At 43.9% G+C, this 22,802-nt stretch overlaps 2 protein-coding genes across 5 annotated transcripts; one reads left to right on the top strand and one right to left on the bottom strand.

Annotated features, from left to right (window-relative positions):
* Positions 1 to 847: 847 nt before the first annotated feature.
* Positions 848 to 11,640, bottom strand: LOC110492363 (aladin). 4 transcript variants are annotated; one of them, XM_090203512.1, is made up of 17 exons: positions 11,129 to 11,640; positions 10,621 to 10,732; positions 10,308 to 10,435; positions 10,162 to 10,217; positions 9,946 to 10,037; positions 9,784 to 9,830; positions 4,096 to 4,194; positions 3,264 to 3,407; positions 3,048 to 3,168; positions 2,808 to 2,932; positions 2,288 to 2,348; positions 2,133 to 2,223; positions 1,917 to 2,010; positions 1,759 to 1,826; positions 1,581 to 1,659; positions 1,414 to 1,498; positions 848 to 1,117 (listed from the first exon to the last, which is right to left on the bottom strand). In XM_090203512.1, the coding sequence occupies exons 2-17, from the start codon at positions 10,717 to 10,719 to the stop codon at positions 962 to 964; spliced, it is 1,545 nt and encodes a 514-aa protein (XP_090059638.1). In that variant the 5' UTR covers positions 10,720 to 10,732; positions 11,129 to 11,640; the 3' UTR covers positions 848 to 961. The 4 variants fall into 4 exon arrangements, with proteins under 4 accessions (XP_090059638.1, XP_090059639.1, XP_021422288.3 ...); XM_090203513.1 differs by having other exon boundaries at positions 1,917 to 1,998; positions 11,129 to 11,271; XM_021566613.3 differs by having other exon boundaries at positions 10,961 to 11,205.
* Positions 11,641 to 11,663: 23 nt separating this feature from the next.
* Positions 11,664 to 22,783, top strand: LOC110492360 (mitogen-activated protein kinase kinase kinase 12-like). The gene is made up of 14 exons (XM_021566606.3): positions 11,664 to 11,929; positions 13,369 to 13,931; positions 14,810 to 14,993; positions 15,220 to 15,411; positions 15,558 to 15,716; positions 15,817 to 15,975; positions 16,182 to 16,290; positions 16,447 to 16,556; positions 16,901 to 17,017; positions 17,293 to 17,427; positions 17,603 to 18,314; positions 18,420 to 18,487; positions 18,768 to 19,065; positions 21,513 to 22,783. Exons 2-14 carry the CDS (start codon positions 13,430 to 13,432, stop codon positions 21,678 to 21,680), a joined length of 2,913 nt encoding a protein of 970 aa, XP_021422281.2. The 5' UTR covers positions 11,664 to 11,929; positions 13,369 to 13,429; the 3' UTR covers positions 21,681 to 22,783.
* Positions 22,784 to 22,802: the final 19 nt, after the last annotated feature.

Genomic DNA, 22,802 nt, shown 5'->3' with positions numbered 1-22,802 from the left:
AGGCCTGTGTACTTTGTTTGTTGTTGTTGAGAGGTCAGTTACCCGTTTTGAATGTATGTGAGTGCATGGCATGTGTGTAAGTATGCATGTGTGAGTGTGCGACTGTGTGTGAGTGTTTTCCTATGAGAGAATGTCATAACACAGAAATGAAAGTACTGTATTCATTCACTGGTTTCAGGGTGGCGTCAGGCATGGTTGGCTTCTTTTTGTTAGAAGGCATAAATACAGTAGAGAAAATGATGTGCTGAATGGAATTGAAGTATTTTGTACATTAACAGTAATGTTTTAATGATGCTTCAAGACATGGCCACGTAGGTGTTTGTCAGCGTTTGGTGATCCGCTTGTCTGTTTCCCTTATCCTCTACACTTCCGTTCTCCTCTCTGTACCTCTCCATATCTTTCTTCTGAGCAATAAAAATTAGACTGAAAAGACTAAACAGTGATATTCTTCTTTAAAAGGGAAATTATTCTTGTTATTACAAACCTACATTGACATTATCACAAATGTCACATTTTAGTTTACTTAAATCTTTTAGAGTTATTCTTGACCGAACGTGAAGGGCAAATCAGGAAGGTAAAACATCAAACTATCATATTAACGCCAGATTGTTCTAAGATTAAATTCTTATTATTGCCAAGTATAGAATAAGGGACGATACAGTATACTCCTTTACCTAGAACATGGAGATGATTTAAGAAACATCATTAAAGACACACTGAAGCCTCCCAATCAACTCATTCCCATCTTTTGAAAGAACAAACTGGCGATGGCTTGACCTTAACCTCATCCCACCAACCCTCTTGCCATGTCTTGGACTAGGCATAAAAAAAGAGACACAAATAACAATTTGCATAACACTTTGTACACGTTTATTTAACAAGTGTTCCAAAAATTATAAATTGTACTTACAAACATGATTTGAAATATGGTTTCTGTGTTAGTTTGCGTGTGTGTGTGTGGTTAGGAGATGAGTTCTGTGTAGAGGGTCTGGTTGGCGTAGTCTGCTGTCCTGCCCTGGGACAGGGGGGGAGGGGGGCTGCCTCCAAGGCCGGGCTGGGGATTCCCAGCACTCATAAAGCAAAAAGGCACATGAGTAATCTTTCCATTTGACCAACACTGTGGAGAGACAACATCATTAGTGTCACTGAGACGAGTTTAGCTAGACCTCGTGCTCTATTCACTGCAGCACATCAATAGCCATGTCAAATGGAATGATCAGTGTGTAGACCATTTCTAGTGGAAGTCTCATTGCCCATCTTTCCCATTCAAATGACAATGCATAAACTACTTTTGAGTAAAACAAAAAACAAACAAATAGCTTTAATAACTTTTGCTTTAAGCAGCACTGCGGGGAAACATCTAAATGCCTGGTGGTCCCCTAAATGTAAAGAACAGCGTTTGTAGAGACTGACCACAGTGAGCTGGGCTCCATACTTGTAGTTGGGGTTGAATTGCATCAGTCTGGGCTCTGTCCCGGTCTCCCCGTGAACAAAACCACTGACACACATAGACAGACAGTTATTAACACTGATATACAGAAATACACCCTCCTGGATATGTAACATACTAGAGCACCTACCATGGCAGAAGCTTAAAAGCGGGGTTGATTTGAGTCTTGAACACTGCGATCATGGCAGGCCGGCCTGCTTCAGCATCTCCTGATGGAACAGGTAAGAGGGAGGAAGTGAGTGGAGGAGAGAAATTACAAAACACACTTTCCAACTTGGAGAAAGAGGAGAGGAGGGAAGGAGCCTGACCTTTGAGAAGCACGGCTAGTCTCTCTCCTGTCGGGTCCCACGCTAGCGACTGGATCTCTCCTCCGACCCTGAAAAACATGCATACACAATAGGCTAATCTGTAAGGTTAATCAATAACTAGTTTAGTGAATGACTAGTTAACCCAGGCCTTTCCTTACGCCATATCTCCATCTGGTGTATTTAAGGTTGTCTCAGACAGGTCGGCCACCACTGTTGCTGCCTTCGGCCCCCCTGACATCCCTAATGGCATCCCTAATGGAGAAAGAGGAGGACTTACATCAAAACAAACAACGCAAGCACACAGCACACAGTGTAAAACAACTAAGAGGTTGGTGTGCTTCATATCATACATGGTCTTGTGTTTGTGTGTGTACCTGGGGTGTCAGTGAAAGTTAGGGCATAGATGACAGTCTCTCCTTGCACACTGAAGAGCAGCCGACTCCCATCAGGACTCCAACTGCCAGACTAGACAGTTACAGAGAGACAGTTAGCCAAACACACAAACACTCACACAGAACAGGTGTCTCACCTGACAGCGTCCCTTCAGACAAGGCCACCGCTCGCAAGTCCACATCCTAGTTTCCCAAACCCTGCAGCAACACACATAAGACACACACTACTGTTGGAAAGTTTGGGTTCACATAGAAATGTCCTTGTTTTTGAAAGAAAAGCACATATTTTGTCCATTAATATAACATCAAATTAATCAGAAATACAGTGTAGAAATTGTTAATGTTGTAAATGACTATTTACATTTATGACTATGTAGCTGGAAACGGATGATTTTGAAGGGAATATCTACATAGGTCCATTATCAGCAACCATCACTCATGTGTTCCTTTGGAAGACCAGTTTTATTGCTTCTTTAATCAGTACAACAGTTTTCAGCTGTACTAACATACGTGCAAAAGGGTTTTCTAATGATCAATTAGCCTTTTAAAATTATAAACTTGGATTAGCTAAAAACGTGCCATTGGAACACAGGAGTGAGTTGGTTGCTGATAATGAGCCTTAACGACATAAAGCTCTCCTGCACTACTGTCTCTGACCTGAAGAGGTAGGAGGGTGTAGCTGCCAGCACGCGACTGCCATCAGGGGACCAGGATAGGTACGTGACTCCTCCCCCTCCCACACGGTAGAGAGGCACACAGCTCTCAAGAGCTACATCCCACACCTGACAGAGATAGAAACAGAGACAGAGAGAAAGAGAGTCACAAGGATGTTCCAGCATCACAGTAAAATACTTTCACAGTTGAGTAGCAGTAGAGGTTGAGACTGCTGGTTCCTACCAGCATGGCAGTGTCCCTGGGAGAGGCCGACACCAGGAGAGATCCGTTAGGTGACCATGCCATGGAAGTGACAGGGGAGTGGCCTGGGTGGGACAGGACCTGGGCACAGCCAGAAGAAGGTCTGTGAGAGGGAAGAAGAGATAAAAAGAGAATGAATGAGAAATAGGGAGGACGGAGAAAAAGAAAGTTGAAGAGTATAATAATGAGCATGTATACCTGGTAGAGAACGAGGTGGGGTCCACGTGCCAGACCAGCAGGCAGTTGTGACAGGCCACAGCCAGGGTAGACGCACACAGAGGCTTCCACTGCAGGGCTGCCACACTGTGCTGCAGACGGTGCTTTAGGGTGGGAGTATTAGCACTGAGGGAGAAAGAGAGAGTGTTTGAGAGAGAGACGGAGAAAGAGACAGAACAAGTTTAACACTGCACTAGGTTGGTCTGACTGAATATGATTTTGAGGACATAGGTTTTATCTGAATCCATACGAAGATTCTCAATTGGTTTTGCTCGGCTCCTCACGTCCTCTCCTCGCCTTTTGAAAAAGGTAAAAAATAATCAAGAAGAGGCGGCGAGGAGAGGAAACAATTCTGCTTATATGAAATGACTCTCCTTCTCCACTTGCGCGTCATCATGTAAATCACGTTTAGGAATCCCAAAATAAATGTTTAGTAAAAATGTAATTAGATAGTTGTGCTAGACATTTAGATAAAAGTTAAGTAAAGGTAAGTTTTGTTTTCAAATATGTGCATTCTTTTCTCCTCAGAGAACACAACAGCTGTTTCAAAGGGGGTGTGACTGGTTTCAAAACTCTTCCGCGAGAGCCGACTGTAGGATACTCTTGTGAACCCTCTGCCGAAGGATGTAATCGAGGAGGTGAGCATATTCCTTCGTTCACCTACTAACGAATTGGCATTCTCCTCAACCACTTATCAATTTTCAGGCCCCGGAGAAGAGGAGGGAGGAGTTGAGAAACTCCCATAGAGTTTAATAGTCAACGACACAGCACCATTGCAACAGACCGGCAGTGGGGCCATGAGTCTGCTACTTACCTCTTGGGGTTGTAGATCTTGATGGAGTCGTCTAAAAGGGAAACAGCACACTTCTGGGTGTGTGGGTGCCAGGCGAAGCTCCGCACTGCACAGTCCGACCTGAAACACAGGGAGCAACAACTGGGTCTGGTTGCACCAGTAGGGCTTAAAAAACATTGATCTTTAATAGGGCTGTTGCGGTGACTGTATTACTGCCACACCAGCAGTCACGAGTCGTGACCGCAGTGATATTCCACGTGAACATTAAGCCAAGGAAATCTCCTCCTATGCACTCTGTACGTGCGTTGGTTGTACCCAACTCCCTAACGACCGTCAGGTCATTAATGGCCTGGTACCGAGGGCTCTATTGTCTCTCTAACCACTCTGACATCAATGCAGATGCAATTGAAAATCACATCAAACACTTACCATCAAAACCGTATCATGCTTTTAAAACGTACTTCATTGTGATCGATCAATTTGAAGAAAGTTCAACAAAAGGTTGAAACTGAGTGGAAAACATGGTCGTTGTGGATGTTGTTTCAAAGTCAAACACGGATATGGACAGCGCTTTCTAAGGTGATGATTAATTCAAAACACCCATACGCATATTATAGCTTATGCATACATATAGGCCTATATATAAGCCCAAACCTGAAGAAAAAAAGTTAGTGTACACTCAGTGTACAAAACATTAGGAACACCTGCTCTTTCCATGACAGACTGACCAGGTGAAAGCTATGATACCTTATTGATGTCACCTGTTAAATACACTTCAGTCAGTGTAGAGGAAGGGGAGGAGACGGGTTAAAGAAGGATTTTTAAGCCTCGAGACAATTGAGACATGGATTGTGTATGTGTGCCATTCAGAGAGTGAATGGGCAAGACAAAATATTTAAGTGCCTTTGAACGGGATATGGTAGTAGGTGCCAAGCGCACCGGTTTGAGTGTGTCAAGAACTGCATGCTGCTGGGTTTTTCACGCTCAACAGTTTCCAGTGTGTATCAAGAACGGTCCACCACCCAAAGGACATCCAGCCAACTTGACAACTGTGGGAAGCATTGCAGTCAATATGGGCCAGCATTCCTGTGGAACGCTTTCGACAATTGAGGCTGTTTGGAGGGCAAAAGGGGGTGCAACTCAATGTTAGGAAGGTGTTGGTAATGTTTTGTACACTAAGTGTAAAATACATAGCCTAATAGCCTACTGCATAGGCCTACACATAGCAGAAAAACATATATTAAAAAAATAAACATTTAAGATGTCTTTGGAACATAATTTATCAAGCCTATAGTCCAAAAATGAAAACAATTCTAGTAATCACCAGTGAATGTGGACTGTATTATTACGCATACTCTATTCATGAGTCAGAGAAAACGTACAGGCCCAGGCAAAATGCTATTGGTTCATTGATTGTGCAAGGCGGCATAAAGCATTTGCCTACAATTAGAGTGAATTTGTAATTGATGCATCCAAACAGACGATCTACCTGCAATACATTTTAATGGACGGCAACTTTAAGTCAAGTATGATCGGTAATATGTTTAAATGATGGGCTTAAAATGGACTGGCCAAGTATTATCAGATGTTTACAGACAAGGGGACAGATACACTTGAGAATCTATCAATAAAGTACAACCTATCCAGAACTCTGTTATGCAATTATTTACAAGCAAGAAGCCATCTTACTAAAGCAGTGGGACCTAATAAAACGCTTAGTGATATATATTTAATTAATTACACTGAACAAAAATAAAAACACGTCTTTACATTGTGTTGGTCCCATGTTTCATGAGCTGAAAAATACAAACATTTTCCGTACGCACAAAAAGCTTATTTCTCTCAAATGTTGTGAACTAATGTGTTTACATCTGTTAGTGAGCATTTCTCCTTTGCCAAGATAATCCAATCACCTGACAGGTGTGGCATATCAAGAAGCTGATTGATTAAAAGGCATGATAATTACGCAGGTGCACTTTGTGCTTGGAACAATAAAAGGCCACTCTAAAATGTGCAGTTTTGTCACCCAACACAATGCCACAGATGTCTCAAGTTGAGGGAGCGTGCAATTGGCATGCTGACTGCAGGAATGTCCACAAGAGCTGTTGCCAGAGAATTGAATGTTCATTTCTTTACCATAAGCCACCTCCAACATCGTTTTACAGAATTTGTCAGTATGTTCAACCAGCCTCACAACTGCAGCCCACGCATATGGGCAAGCAGTTTGCAGATGTCAACGTTGTGAACAGAGTGCCCCATAGTGGCGGTGGGGTTATTGTATGGGCAGGCATAAGCTACGGTCAACGAACACAATTGCATTTTATCGATGGCAATTTGAATGCAGAGATACCAGGACGAGATCTTGAGGCCTATTGTCGTGCCATTCATCTGCCGCCATCACCTCATGTTGAAACATGACTCAATTTTACACATCACTTACGATCTGAAATGGTCCACCCACACAGATAGTGTGGTGAAGAAGAAGGCACATCCGTGCCAATTTGGCTTGGTCCCTAAGACCCTCATACTTTTACAGATGCACAATTGAGAGCATCCTGTCAGGCTGTATCACAGCCTGGTACGGCAACTGCACCGCCCCCATCCGCAGGGCTCTCCAGAGGGTGGTGCGGTCTGCCCAACGCATCACCGGGGGCAAACTACCTGCCCTTCAGGACATCTACAGCACCCAATGTCACAGGAAGGCCAAAAAGATCATCAAGGACATCAACCACCCTAGCCATGGCCTGTTCACCCCGCTATCATCCAGAAGGCGTGGTCATAACAGGTGCATAAAAGCTGGGACCAGTTTATGCTGTTCTGTGAAGGGAGTAGTACACAGCGTTGTACGAGATCTTCAGTTTCTTGGCAATTTCTCACATGGAATAGCCGTCATTTCTCAGAACAAGAATAGACTGACGAGTTTCAGAAGAAGTTATTTGTTTCTTGCCATTTTGAGCCTGTAATCGAACCCACAAATGCTGTCTCAACAAGGCCAGTTTTATTGCTTCTTTAATCAGAACAACAGTTTTCAGCTGTGCTAACAATTGCAAAGGGTTTTCTAATGATCAATTAGCCTTTTAAAATGGCTAACACAACGTGCCATTGGAACACAGGAATGATGGTTGCTGATAATGGGCCACTGTACACCTATGTAACCGGTGTGAAATGGCTAGCTAGTTAGCGGGGTGCGAGCTAATAGCGTTTCAATCGGTGACGTCACTCGCTCTAAGACCTTGAAGTAGTTATTCCCCTTTCTCTGCAAGGGCCGCGGTTTTTGTGGAGCGATGGGTAACGATGCTTCGTGGGCAGGCAGTTGTTGTTGATGTGTGCAGAGGGTCCCTGGTTCGAGCCCAGGTAGGGGCGAGGAGAGGGACAGAAGCTATACTGTTACATTGATGCTGTTGACCCGGATCACTGGTTGCTGCGGAAAAGGGGGAGGTCAAAAGGGGGGTGAGTGTAACCGGTGTGAAATGGCTAGCTAGTTAGCGGGATGCACGCTAATAGCGTTTCAATCAGTGACGTCACTCGCTTTGAGACCTTGAAGTAGCAAGGGCAGCGTCTTGTGGAGCGGTGGGTAACAATGCTTCGTGGGGAGGCAGTTGTTGATGTGTGTAGAGGGTCCCTGGTTCAAGCCCAGGTAGGGACGAGGAGAGGGATGGAAGCTATACTGTTACACCTATGTAGATATTCCATAAAAAATCTGCCGTTTTCAGCTACAATAGTCATTAACAATGTCTACACTGTATTTCTGATCAATTTGATGTTATTTTAATGGGCAAAAAAATTTGTTTTTCTTTCAAAAACAAGGACATTTCTAAAACCAAAACTTTGGTTACATTTTTTTTTTTTTTTTTTATTGCAAAAATTGATAACCTGTTTTGACTTTGTCATTATGGGGTATTGTGTATAGTTTGATGGGGGGAAAAAAACATTTAATCAATTTTAGAATATGGTTGTAACATAACCAAATGTGGAAAAAGTGAAGGGGTCTGAATACTTTCCGAATGCACTGTAGGCTGACTCATATTCTGTTTTTCTGAAATAAAACATTTCTTAATATAATTTATTGTGAAGTGTATATTAAATGGATTTTTATTTTAATATAGAAGGTTCCAAAGGCGCACATCAGCGGCTTGTATGCGTGTAGGCCTGGAGATGCTAAATGTGCTATGTTAATTAACGGTTAATTACCATGAGAACAGCAGTCATTTTCGTGACAATAACAGGCTGACAAAATGTCATGACCGCCACAGCCCTAGTCTGAAATGCTAGTTCGGGTCTATGTTCCGACTTGGGGATCAGAATTTACACGTGTTTCAGACTAGTTGTAACTAAGTCCGGTGTAAGCAATGCACGTTCCTAAGATTTGACGCTTCATAATGGCGGTTGCTAGGCAACGCCCGTTCTAAACTTTGCAAGGCACGTCACTTCGTATTTTCTTAACCACAACTAGTTGATCAATAAATAATTACTGTGGGAATGAATAAATCTGAAGGACGAAAACATTAGAATAAAGTAGGCTAATGTCACTGAAGGCATGTATTAATTTGTTGCCTACTGAAACTTCCAAAGTTAAGTTTTAAATAATTTAAAACAACAGCCGAGTGTGGTCAACGATCATTTAGTTTTGAAATGCGTGGGTGGGGACTCGTCTTGATCGATCTTCTGGTCGGAAAATGTGAGCTCTAGAAAGATACCCAAGTTTGCGACTTGGAATACAGTTATTTGACCGTTCAAAACTATTTTTCCCAGTCGGATCTCATTTTGTTTTAAAGTTCCCAGTTGTCTTGGAACACACTGAAGTCGGAAATTTCAGAGTTCCCAGTTGTTTTGAACACAACATTAGTCTCAGCGGAGGGAGGGAGAGAGCAGCAGAGGGTCCGCCTCTCATGGTCCCTGCTCTCTCCTCCTCCGGTGAGACTGACCAGAGAGAGGGGACATCATCTTCCTCTTGATGGTGATACTCTCCTTGCACCACATCTGCCTCATGCACAAATACATGTTGTTCCTATGAACAGAGAATGTTAAATATTCCTCATTATTAAAATAGACAGGACGACCTGCTAATAATAATATAAACGCAGGGCTATTGATTCACTTGTCTACTCATTCAGTATAGTGTGGATTTTGGTATTTTGGTATTTTATTAGGATCCCCATTAGCTGTTGCAAAAGCAGCAGCTACTCTTCCTGGGGTCCACACAAAACATGAAACATAATACAGAATGACATAATACAGAACATCAATAGACAAGGACAGAACAGCATACATTTTTAAAAGGCACATGTAGCCTACATATCAATGCATACACACAAACTATAAAATAATAAAACAGTGTAGACAGTGCTGAATATAAACAGACAAACACACTCAAAAAACAGCAGCTCTTTGCTGTATTCTTTGACGCTCTCTCTCTCTGGTCAAGGTTTTATGAATCTCAGGTAGGCTAGTATCAAATTTAGCTGTGGCCGGGGTTGTGGAAACTGTAGGCAAGGTGATTTGAGCGATCCAGGACAAATACAATTTAAAAAGGATCGCAAGCAAGTGATCGACTCGGGAATGCCTTGAAGATTGACCTGACCAGTCGATCGTAATCGACCGGTTGGTGACCATTGTCCTAAAGTTAATAAATAACTCATATTTGACAAGGACATAAGAGAGGGTATATTTAAGGATCTAATTGGGGACAAACTAAAAAGGTGGTCTTACCAATTGAGCACCTGGGAAAACTCAGCAGTCATGTCCTCGCTGCTTAACTGAAGACAAAGGGCAGACAACAACAGTCAAAACACCCTGGCAAGTTTAGTATTGTCTGATTGTTACTGATGGAAAATGTGCCATGTGAATTGACTGTGAGACTGGGCCACTTACTGTGAGATGAGGAAACAGAGAGCCGTGGAAGGAGGAAACCCACCGTAGCAAAGCCAGGACACAGCTAGAGCTAACCTCTAGCCACTTGGGCACTGGGAACACACACACATTAAAGAGTTACACACTCTTGCATGATAGAACACTTTCTTATCTGAAGCGCAGTCTGCAAGTAATATTTTCAAGACCGTAAAATAATGAAGATAACATGGCACTCACCCTCTGCACTGGAGTTGGCTATTTCATTTAGAAGTCCAGAGAGGCCTGCATCACGCCTAGCAGACAGACACAGAGGTAGGAATTAGTGAACAGGGCCTTAGAATTGACTGTGTGCGTCTCTGTCTGTGTGTATGTGTCACACACACCAAGCCCCTGCACTCCTTGTGTACAGTGTCTCACAGTGGTCCCGAAAGGCTGCCTTGCTGCTGCACTCTTGGCGGCTGCGAGGTTTCAGTGACTCTCCCGGGAAGTACAGATTCAGAGGATGTGAATCCTACAGCAAATGGAAATACATTAGACATATACACACACACACACACACACACACACACACACACACACACACACAATAAGAATAAACATCTAAACATTACAGTGACAAACAGTTTTTGGTAACTGAAGTTTGTGGTGACTAGTACAAGGATTGGCATTGATATGGTAGCCCACCCACCCACCCACCCCAAACCAGACTGCTGGATCTGTGTTGGACTCGTCGTATTGAGAAGTCTCTCCATAGCCGGACAGCGGAGGGGGGAACAGAGCCAGGGAACACATCATAACCACATTACTCCTGAAAAATACATCACATTTAATAGCTCAATATTCAGCCATCACATGCAGATGCTAGCTTAATTAGCTAGCTAGTCACTAACGTTAGCTATCTAGCAAGCTTGGCTGGCTAGATTGGATTGACACTTTAGACTTGCTAGCTACTTAGCAGGCTAGCTAGACCGACATTTACAAAATACAACTACACAGTTATCCATGTAGTGGTACATTGTCCATGTACTGTTGTTACCTTTATTTTCCTGTAAAATGTAGCTAGGTTTACAGCAGCTTCAAACAGATTGGATTGACACTTTAGACTTGCTAGCTACTTAGCAGGCTAGCTAGACCGACAATTACAAAATACAACTACACAGTTATCCATGTAGTGAGTGGTACATTGTCCATGTACTGTTGTTACCTTTATTTTCCTGTAAAATGTAGCTAGGTTTACAGCAGCTTCAAACAGATCAGCCAGTTAACAAATCCCGCCGTGCTGGATTCATAAACTACGGAGGCCTGTAAGAAGGCATACAAAACGGCGAATTTCCACAACGCGGACATACTTTTCCCAGAGGTGAATACTCTGCTGTCATCTATCGGATAAATAGTGGCATTACATCCTACTTCTGTTCGCAGTTCACATTGGTGCTGTTTCATCCATTTGTGACATGGATGAAATAAGCAAACTGTAAAAACGTGCTGGTTGTTTGCAATTCAAATGCCGTTTTGATGAGTGAATGCATGGTGTGTAGACCTTGATGGACAAATTATTAGCTATACCACATTTGAACCGTTAATTGTGTGTGTAATTTAGAGATTTCCGAAGACAGAACTAAGTAGTCAGTGGAACAGACATGACACGAAGACAGTTGATTAAACTTTGCTGAAAAGATGGAAACCACTGTACAGTTTTGTGGGGGCGATATCCACGCCCCCTTGTGGGTTTGCAACTCAGTGACGTCAATTCAGCACTAGGAAGGAGACAGCTCCCTCCCTCCCCAACCCTGCGCGCCTCACGTTCCATGGGTCCCCGGTTATTGATAACACAATTTGCCCGCTGGGATTCGTTCTGATAACGTGAACTCGTGGGAAGGGTCTTTCATGCAATACAACGACAGACAGTCCGGAGAGAAAAAAAACGACGATTGCTCTTCATTATTACATACAGGAAGCTGAACCCACCCCTTACTTGAGAACGCGACAGCAACCAGACAGAAAGGTAATGGAATGTCATTCAATTAATTATATTATATAAAATATTATGATGAGATATGCAGGTGCGTTGCCTCGTGCAATGTACTCTGTTCACATTAGCATAGGCTACCACCAGGTCAATCTGTCAAAAATGCATACTCGTCGATTAATACGAAAAATCATATTTCTGCATCAGCATCATAGTCTGTACGACATATTTTATGTTGGTGCCAAAATTCAGTAAATCTACAGACGCTGCGGCAGTTAGACTTGGCATGGACTTGTACGGTTCGGGCATTAATTGACGTACGTCGACTGTGATGCTAGTGAGTGTCATCATCACATCCGTGGTTATTTAAAGATTGATATTCCTGCGCTTGTGTGAGAAAGAGCTCCTTCACACAGGCCCAGTGTTTTTCCCATTTCACGCTCTCTATTCGCTCGAGAGTCGCGGTTCCCATACTGGGCTACCTTGTAATATGAATTGGGTACATGTGGCAATTCTCTCCCCCTCCCTCTTACACACACACACACACACACACACACACACACACACACACACACACACACACACACACACACACACACACACACACACACACCTCAGTGGTTAGAGTTGCAATTTCGTCATATTCTGCAGAACTAAAATGTCAGGACTGAAACACATACAGTATTGTATATGTATAGTTTGCAACATTAAAATGTCAAGCCAAGCATGTATCAGGACCATAAGTGTCATTCAATGCATACAGTACCAGGAGAGGCATAGTACTCATCCTTATTGATTCCAGCAGTGCCCCATCCATATCCATCACAGTGTAAAACAAGATATAGGCTATCCTGACCTATGGTGACCCTCCTACAGGAATCACCCTGGGGATAAAGGTCAAGTCTATTTTGTAGTCAGTGCTATGTCCTTGGTTCATTCATAAAACTATTCCCCATTGACTAGCCTTGTAATTACCAGACTGATTACCACTGTCGCGAACATTCATGTAAGCGTGTAAGATCAGGCGGCTTGAGATGCTACTGTTTGACTGCCTCAATCCCATTCATAAATATTAAGATGTGGTCTGCTGAATAATTGAGGCTTTTGCCTTTATTGAGGAGAAACTGGATGTAATGGTTGACTTGCTCTCACAGGAGTTTTTTTAATGAAAGAGTAAGATTTCTTTTTTTCTCTCCCTCTACTCTCCTGCAAAGTAAGGCCCATCTGTCTGATGGTTCATCTGTTACAGACAGTCATTCTGCATAGTACTTGATTACAATAATCTATAATTTACTTCAACTATGTACCATACTGACAAGGCCAATCACACATCACACACTGTTTTAAAATGAGAAGTCTAGATACAGGTCTATTTCATCAATGAACAGCTCTGAAACAGCCAAATGAATTACACTGATTTATAGTGACTCATTGCATTTTTCCTCTCCTATTCATCTTTGTGTCACTCCATCCAGGCCTCCCCTTCTCCCTCTCTACTCCCATACATCCTTGGTTACTGTGTTGTGGGACCCCCTGATGAGTGGGACCTGCCTCCATGAGCCCCACACCCCCTCCCCCTCCCTCTCAGGCTTCAGCACCCCCATCTCAGAACCTACCTTCCGCAGGCTGGATGCAGACCCCCCCGCCTGCACCCCAGAGACCGACCTGACCCCCACCCAGTGTGTCCTCCGCAACGTGCTGTGCATCGACACAGGTGGGGCACCAGTTGTGTCAGGCGGAGGTGAGGGGTGCCCCCACACCTGTGGCAGCAGCCCGACCCCCAGCGACGGGCCCCTGGCCCACTTTGACAACAGCGTGCTGAAGTTGCACGAGCATGAAGCCTGCCAGTGTGGGGGCGGGGAGGAGGCGGGGCTTAGCTCAGAGGCTGGGGCCGTCCACAGCCAATCAGACAACATCCGGCTGCAGCAAGGAAGTGGAGGGTTCCTGGAGGGGCTGTTTGGCTGCCTGAAACCCGTCTGGACCATGATCGGGAAAGCCTACTCCACCGAACACAAGCATAACCAGGAAGGTGCGTGGAGTGAGTATAACAGCCAATTCTATGTCACTTCACTATTTGCACAAGGTCTCCTGTGTTTAACAAAGACGTTTGTATACTTTTAGGATACTGAATACCTAACCAATACATGAGAGACACTTCAGAATATTTCACTCTGCGTAGGATATGTACGACACCGAATCTTTTGTCACTTGAAATGTTAGATAGTCAAGATGTTGAGGTAAATCTGCACACCATGGTGATGCATTATGTACTGTATAAAGGTTCAACTTGACTTACTTTCATTATGGAGGTACATCACTAAAATGGCTTCCATTTTCCTCACTGTTTATCTCTCACTCCTGCCACCATGCCCCACTTTCTCTTTACACGCCCCCTACAATGCTGCTGACGTTACCTGTGCACTAGACTTATTCACAGTTAGCTACAGGTGACACCAGCAGCTGCCTCCACAGCAGCAGGTCCCTGGAGACCACAACTCCTCTCATGAAGAATTCTCCTGCTTGTCTCTCTTATCCCGCCTACTGGCTTCTCTTTCCTCACAGTGACCAAATTCTCAGTCATTCATCTATCTAATGTACTCTCATGACAGATGAGGGAGGGAGGAGAGATTAGATTTGGGGAGATGTGCAGCTGTTTGCCTCTACATCTCTCCCCAACTGCCATCGTACTGTACACTGAGCATATTGATCAAATCGTAGCTATGATGGTACCATGGGGAAAACACCTACTAATTTGCCGATGTAAAGTACTTTTTAACACAGGAACGCTTCCTAGAAACAGATGATGAGGTTTATATGATACTTCTCAGCTGGTCTGCTTACTGGCCTGGAGTCCTCTCCATCTGCCGCTCATGGCCTGTGACGGACTGTTTCCTTGTGTTGATATTGTGTTTTTAGAATCCTGGGAAGTTCCGTTTGAGGAGATCTCAGACCTGCAGTGGGTGGGCAGTGGGGCCCAGGGTGCCGTCTTCTTGGGGAAGTTCCATGGAGAGGACGTGGCTGTCAAGAAAGTCCGGGACATCAAGGAGACGGAGATCAAGCACCTACGCAAACTCAAGCACCCCAACATAATCACCTTCAAGTGAGGAAAACTCCCTGACCCAGACTCCAAGAAAACAGTAGAGATTTATATGAACATATCAACTGTTCGTCCGAGCTATTGTAGCCTTGACCAGCAGTAACTAGCACTCCATCAAGACTGACATCATCAGACACTGACTTTTTCAAATGTTCTCTTCTTTATACTTGTCCCACTGCCTCCTCCCTCCCTCTCCCCATTCCTCCTACCTCCTCTCTCACTCCCCCAGGGGTATCTGCACCCAGGCTCCCTGCTATTGTATCCTGATGGAGTACTGTGCGCAGGGCCAGCTGTACGAGGTGCTAAGGGCGGGCAGGAACATCACCCCCTCCCTACTCATTGACTGGGCCATGGGCATTGCCGGGGGCATGAACTACTTACACCTCCACAAGATCATCCACAGAGACCTCAAGTCCCCCAAGTGAGTCACTGTCCTGGGTCCTATCAAAACCATCTGCCTATAGACCAGAAGGCCCCAAAGTAAATCAATTAGCTCTTTCATTAAAAAATGTATTTTCTGGCTTAAGAACATCTAAAAAATATATTTTTTTGCTCTATCCATGGCAGTATGCTGATTACACATGATGACTTGGTGAAGATCTCTGACTTTGGCACCTCCAAGGAGCTCATTGATAAGAGCATGAAGATGTCATTTGCTGGTACGGTGGCCTGGATGGCCCCAGAGGTCATTCGGAATGAACCTGTATCAGAGAAGGTGGACATCTGGTAAGTGAAGGAATTCAACTTATTGACCATTGAAAAGAGGACCAATGCAATTCCATCTCTGATCAGTGATCACTAATATAAAGAGTGTTGTGAACTGCAGGTCGTTTGGGGTGGTGTTGTGGGAAATGCTGACCGGGGAGGTCCCCTATAAGGATGTGGACTCCTCCGCCATCATCTGGGGGGTGGGCAACAACAGCCTGAACCTCCCTATCCCCAAGAGCTGCCCCGATGGCTTCAAAATCCTCCTGAGGCAGTGCTGGTGAGTGAAGATGGTGGGAGGGAGGGAAGGAGGGGGAGAAAGAGAGGGATGGTGGAAAAGAGGAGAGAGGAGAGAGGATGTAGTGGAAATGGATAGAGGGAAATTATTTCCTTTGAAATCTTTCCTAGGTAGACTTGGCCCATGTAGATCCATAATGATTATATAGGAGATATACCAAACTTGTCTCTGACTCCTCGGTTTTGCAGGAACTGTAAACCCAGAAATAGACCCTCTTTCCGTCAGATCCTCCTCCATCTGGATATAGCCTCAGCTGATGTCCTCTCCACCCCACAGGAGACATACTTCAAATCTCAGGTAGCCTACTCGACACTATGCCACACACACACAACATAATGAATGTATACACAAACAAACACATTCACATAAACGCACACGCGCACACACACATAAACACACACACACACACACACACACACACAGAGTGCCTAAGTCTGTGTGTGTGTCGAGCAGGCTGAGTGGCGGGAGGAGGTGAAGCAGCACTTTGAGAAGATTAAGTCTGATGGGACCTGTCTGCACCGACTGGACGAGGAACTGATCAACCGACGCAGAGAGGAGCTCAGGTCTGTACCACAACACTCTGATAGACAGAGTTACTCTTCTCTTTTACCTGCTGGAAGTGATGCAATGCCAGTATTGTATAAGAGAAAGCCACCAGTGCCTTGTTATGAGCTGTGTAACTACAGTACAGCAGTCCAGGGTCATGTAGACAGGCAGTTTCACTAACATCAAATGGCTCCAGTTCCTTTGCCCTTCCTTTATCTACCTTTGGAGATATAAAAAAAAAAGAAAGAGATGGAGAGAAAAAATCAAGTAAATAGGCTCAGGGCGCATTTCTGTTACACAGCATTTTGATTCTTTCATGCGTAAACATGATGTCACTTCTTGTGCACTGTTTTCTATTCAGGCACGCTCTGGACATCCGTGAGCACTATGAGAGGAAACTGGAGAGGGCCAACAACCTCTACATGGAGCTCAATGCTGTCATGCTGCAGCTGGAGCTCAAAGAGAAAGAGCTACAGAAGTAGGTGGATCCATCAGGCAAAGCAATTCAATGCATGTGGAGTTGTTCAGCAAATTCTCAGATCATTTATAAAGAAAATTCTAATTTAGCACATCAATCATATCAGCTAGGATGGTATATAGACATACTGAACAGGCAGTTTGAAAATAAGTGGATAATAAGTGTTTGGTAATTAGGGTTATAGAAGATACAAGTCATAGAAATAGAATATGTAGAACATAGTAGTTACTGGATTTCGCATGCAATCAACTTTAATCGTTTTGATGTGTACCTAGGAGAGAGCAGTCTTTAGATAAGAAGTTTCCAGGACTGTTCAAGCACCACAGCTCCAGACAGACTAGCTCCTCCAACTCCATGGACAAACTCATCAAGAAGAGAAACGTCCCACAGAAACTGCCCTCTGGAAAGAGGTGAGCGTTAATTCCGAGAGCCAAAAGCATAGGAGGCAAGGGTAGTTCTAATGTCAACCCAATGCAGAATTAACTTACTCATGTAAAACAATTGAAAGCACTTTAAATAAATGTATAATCAGATTATATCACAATGTATCTGACCATTGTTTTCTATTCTATCCTGTTCTCACAGGCCAGACATCCTCAAGTCAGAGGTGATCATTCCCAAGATGGATTCCTCCGTGATGCAGGTCACCATCCCCTCCTGCACCAACAGGGGCTCCACGTCTCCTAGCCGCTCACGGAGGATCAAGACCCGCCACCGCAAGCCTGGCAAGGGCAGCAGCGGGGACCTAGCTGGCCTGAAGGCCACTCAACCCTCCCCTGGCGGGGACAACCCTGCCCAGGCCAACAGCTTCAGCACGGAACCCTCTAAGCAGCTCCTGGACCCCAGCGCAGTCTTGCGGGCCCTGGGCCACGAGCAGCAGCAGAGGCAGCTGTCCTCCTCCAGCCCAGACCTCATATGCACCACGCTGGCAGCTGAGGGCCAGGGGAAAGGAGAGACCACCATGGGGGGGCTGGAGAAGGGTGGCAGCCTGAGTGCCTCTGCGGGCCTGGGGGGGTCCGAGCGGGGCGCGGCAGGTCTGGATGACCTCACAGAGACGCCCCCGCATAGCAACACTCCCAGTGAGGACGCAGCATCATTCCCCTTCTCTAGCAGCCCAGACTCGCCATGTGGGAGGGGGGTGGCCGCCGGGAGGGGGTCTGTGCTGGGTGCCCCACGCCTGCCCCACGATGGGGACTATAAGGAGGAGGGAGTGAGTGGTGTGAGGTTACCCCGGGTGGCGTCAGGGCACCTCACCCCCTCAGCTATCCTGTACAGGGCAGCCATCACACGCAAACAGGTACAGTCCCAATGAAAAGCTAGTCATGTTCAGTATGTACTTTCTCCTTTCATCTCTGTGAATGTGTTTAGCTAACTCCCTCTGTTCTATGGGCTGTGTCCACAGAGACGTGGCGTGTCTTCGGAGGAGGAGGAGGGGGAGGTTGACAGCGAAGTGGAGTTGCCACGGAGACGGTGAGAATGTTGCTGTACTCCAGTACCCAAAAAACTGCCCGTAATTGACCTTTGTCTCATCATTGATCTGTGATATGATTTTAGGAATCACAGGGTTTGACACCATTATGAAAATGACATTTGTAATTCCAATCAGAGATGTTTTGTGTTGCTAGTATAAGTGAATCTGCAAGTGACATGCAGTATGATGACAATTAATTATGGAATTAATCAAAACTGAAACAAAAGTGGATTCTTCCTTTCTTTTATCTCCCTCTTCTCTCTTGTTCGTTCTCCCCAGACGTCCGACCAGCATCAACCAGTGCCAGTCGGGGTCCACCTTCAGTTCAGAGAACCTCTCTGTGTCAGACGGCGAGGAAGGTCACACCACCGACCACTCCCACAGTGGCACCCCGGACGTGGTCAGCACCAACACGGACGACCGTCTGTACGACCGCAGCGATGACCTCCTGTCGCAGGGGTCAGAGTTCCCGGCAGACAACACGGACCTGGCGCAGGGCTCTGACGGGCGGTCTGAGAGGAAAAGTGCTCTGGGCCAGGTCAAAGCCCTGCTAGATGCTGCACAGAATCCTAATGAGGTAACACAATCTGATACTGGCACTTTTGTAGCGCACACCCCCGCAGCCCCTGCAAGATGGGGGGGGGGGGGGGGGTCCACGAGCTTTGACCTAGCTTTAAAAATCCCTATTTTTTTAATAGTTAAATGTTTTTTATTCAGTTCCATTATTTGAGCTTAAAATGTACATTTACAGGAATTTTATAAGGGAAAAGTTTTTGTTTTTGAAATACTTTCAGTACTATAAATGTCCATGTCAGTTCTATGCTTGGAAATGGAAGTGCATACCACTTGAAGAAATAGTCAGAAAAACACAAAATTCTTCAGATTTTTGTCTATTGTCAACTCAACTCCATCAGAGTACTGAAAGATCTGATAGAAAGGTTATGTTTTTATTTGGGATTTTCAAATGAATAATTTTCCATATTTTACAAATGTTTGTATTGAACTTTAATTTTTGAGGCAAAAAATATGTCTGTTTTGAGTATCTGTTGTCAAATCCGTCAGTGGCTTGTCACCCCGTCTCTGATGGCTAACCCCCTTAAAATATATATTTTTGTCAATATTCTGAATGATGTTATTTATTACTAGCTAGGTTTACATCCAATTGGTGACAGATTTTCATGCGAATACTACAGAATCCGCAAAAAGAAAATATGCGCATTTTCCCACCAGTTGAATGTTTCCACTAAATGGACTTGTTGAGAAAAAAAATCAGTGCGTGATGACGTAGTGCATACAAAATGTACTTTTTCGTGATAGTTTTGTCTCAAAAACGTTTGCGTTAAATAGCAAATGTGCCTCCATCGGTCTTGGCGCCTGCGCTCTAGCCAACAGCTTGCAGATACAGTGCGGGTAGGCAGTGCGGGTTGTCTAGTCTACATGATGAGATTCTTATGGATAAGAGCAAGAATATTTGTATTTGTTAAACGGTAGTCAAGCATCGACCATCATATCACCAGAATAAGACCCTCGATATTTATTGGAAAGCAGCATCAAGCTCATAACCGTGTACTTTCCACACGGTGTAGTTCATCGTAATTTATTTCATATGTAGCCTATAAACTGCATGGTTTCCTGAGTCATAGTGGGAGAACCACACACCATATCATCACGTGACTCCAAATTTACTTCGAAATGATGGTTATTTTATCAATATTTGCGCATAACGGCGTTTCCATCAATGTTTCCAACATAATACATTTTACCGACACAGAAAGATTCCGTAGAAGTTAAACAATTGTATTTGCTGTGCAAGACCTACGGGATAATGTTTGTTTTAGAAATGTTGTTTTATGTTTTAAATCTAGAAATGCATGCATGCTTTTTATGGTGTCTGAGTTAATTGTTCATTTTTATGGTGTCCAGTTAATTGCATTTCTTCTTTTTTTAAAGAAAAGGAGGTTGTTATTTTACCTGGTGTGATAACACTTTGGTCTATCAAAATATATATTAAACATTTTGTAAATATTAAGACAAATATTTGTGGGGAAAAAGAATCCCTGTGCTCTAAAACAGCTAAATATTCTGTCAGCCTTATAGCAAAATGTGTAAAATAGCATGAGATTAGCTATAAAACTGCAATTTTTTTCTCTCTGCCCCATGGCAAAAATAGTATTTACTCAGACATTGCGGGGGCCCTGCGACCTTTTCCACATTTTGTGTTACAGCCTGAATTTAAAATTTATTAAATTGCGATTTTGTGTCACTGGCCTACAAACAATACCGCATGTCAAGTGGAATTATATTTTTTGAAATTTGTACTAATTAAGTATGGACAAGTACGATTGGAACCATTTCGCTGTTTGACCGCTAGGTTTTATGGGTATTATGACACCTCCACTGTGGGGCTGCATAGCAGCTGTTTGTCTGCTATTGCACAAGTCGGCTTGATTGGTTGCGCTCTCTCCCTCGCTGCTTCTCGTGTCACTCGCTCACACAGTACGTCCCTTACCCCGCTTGCTAGAGCGGCACCGCTCTCTCCCTCTCATGCTTTACCAGCTCTGGTTCATCAAACATGATTTTCTGCTGCTTCCCTCACTCGGCTCGGCCCTGGTTTGGATCCAACCATGTCTATACGGAACGGGTCTAGTTGTCCTCGGGTCCGTTTGGAACGGGTCTCTGTATTTAAATTGTTTTATTTATGCATATCGGGTCCAGGTGGGAAAGCCCCAGGTCCATTTTGGAATGGGTCCAACTTCACAGCTGTATTTAATTCAGGCTGTAACACTACAAAATGTGAAATAAGTCAAGGAGTATGAATACTTTCTGAAGGCACTGTACTTGTACCTATAATTTATCTATTCACTACCACCAGTTTCTAATCTACAACTTCTAGTGTGAAGTTTTTTTTATTATACCACAATCTCTTCTTCGATAGTGATTAACGGTTCCCATAACTCTGAGGTTTCAGTTGATTCTGTAATCTACCTCTAGCATAATGTTTCTCTCTCCATCTTTACCCCTCAGAGTCAGGCCCTGTGCGACGACTCAGACTGCGACAGCGCTGAGCTTGACCAGTCAGGAAGTGGGGAGCCCAGTCGTCCACCCAGCGCTGGGGCCTATGCACCTCCATCAGGGTCCCATTTTGGGCACCAACGAGGGTCTCCACAGGGGGCCCAGACAGGGCCTCCATAGAGCCAACACACTGGACACTATAGAACTACAGCTACCTTACAGTAAACAAGCATCACAAGAGCCTACATACGCCAGTCTCTAAAGCAGGACTTGACTGAATGTGATGAGGGGTCACATCCACTTAGCCTGAGCTATGACAAGTTATCTACCAGTGTCTTATAAAGCAATATGGGTTTGTTAGTTAGCAAGCCTTCATAAGACAATGCAGGTGATTTGTTATAAACTGATAGCAGTTATGACAGTTTGTAATATCTGACTTGTTTAGATTTTATTTTATAGACTTTAGATAAAAGTGTTAATACAAATACCTATAGCCACTGCTCCAGTTCAGGAAAAAAAATATATACTCAGAAATACAAACTGTCCCCTTTGGCAACTTGTCATCTGGTACTTTACCATCACTGCTCTTGGAGGAGCCTAATTTCCAATTCACTTTTTTCTCTCATGCAAATTAATAATAATGTAGATATGTGGATATCACATGACAAAAATCTAAATGTATTTTACGTGTAAGACAAGAACTGATGTAAGAAAAAGCTGTATGCAGCCCAATGTACAAATGCATGACTACACATGCTTATATTTTAAGTTTTGGATGTATCCATTTTATATTTTGTGAGAAGGTTTACACTTTTTTACCCTGTATTATTTCCATACATTTTTTATTATTATTGATGTCGGCACTTAAATAGTTATGTCAAAGGGGAATGAAAATCTCACCGAAATGTTCCCTTTCATGGATAGGTCCCTCAGTTGGTAATGTTAAAGTCATACTTTGATCTTAACTCTCCTACCACTGAGTTTTGAATACACATCCCTTTAAGATCACACAGGAATTAGCCAGAACAGAGAATACTACTCTCTGGTAGAAGTAGTGGAATAGTAAGCATCCTTTGAATTTCAAGAGGTTTACACATGAACTGTAAAATAGGAATGATATCAAAATCCAAATATTATGAGGAACAATAAAATAAACTGTTGGCAAATCGTCAAGGTGTGACAGGTGTGTTATATTTGGGAACATGTAGCCTTGAAGACCCTATGACTAGGTGATACCCCTGTATGACAGTCAAATCCAATAAAAATAAAACCAAAACGCGCAACAACTACATTGTACCATTT

The sequence above is a fragment of the Oncorhynchus mykiss genome, chromosome 16, assembly GCF_057628025.1.
Source record: "Oncorhynchus mykiss isolate SJ-2025 chromosome 16, ASM5762802v1, whole genome shotgun sequence".
NCBI lineage: Eukaryota > Metazoa > Chordata > Actinopteri > Salmoniformes > Salmonidae > Oncorhynchus > Oncorhynchus mykiss.
This window is presented reverse-complemented; position numbering and strand designations above follow the sequence as displayed.

What these genes read in the sequence shown, in the direction of transcription:
- LOC110492363 (XM_090203512.1), bottom strand. Translation starts at nt 10,719, where the DNA reads ATGATGTGTTCCCTGGCTCTGTTCCCCCCTCCGCTGTCCGGCTATGGA. An exon ending in AGCCAACTCCAGTGCAGAGG is followed by an intron (nt 10,038 to 10,161) that starts GTGAGTGCCATG and finishes GTGTGTTCCCAG; the next exon opens with TGCCCAAGTGGCTAGAGGTT. An exon ending in CTCTGTTTCCTCATCTCACA is followed by an intron (nt 9,831 to 9,945) that starts GTAAGTGGCCCA and finishes CTTTGTCTTCAG; the next exon opens with TTAAGCAGCGAGGACATGAC.
- LOC110492360 (XM_021566606.3), top strand. Translation starts at nt 13,430, where the DNA reads ATGAGTGGGACCTGCCTCCATGAGCCCCACACCCCCTCCCCCTCCCTC. An exon ending in CCCAACATAATCACCTTCAA is followed by an intron (nt 14,994 to 15,219) that starts GTGAGGAAAACT and finishes TCACTCCCCCAG; the next exon opens with GGGTATCTGCACCCAGGCTC. An exon ending in AAAGAGAAAGAGCTACAGAA is followed by an intron (nt 17,018 to 17,292) that starts GTAGGTGGATCC and finishes ATGTGTACCTAG; the next exon opens with GAGAGAGCAGTCTTTAGATA.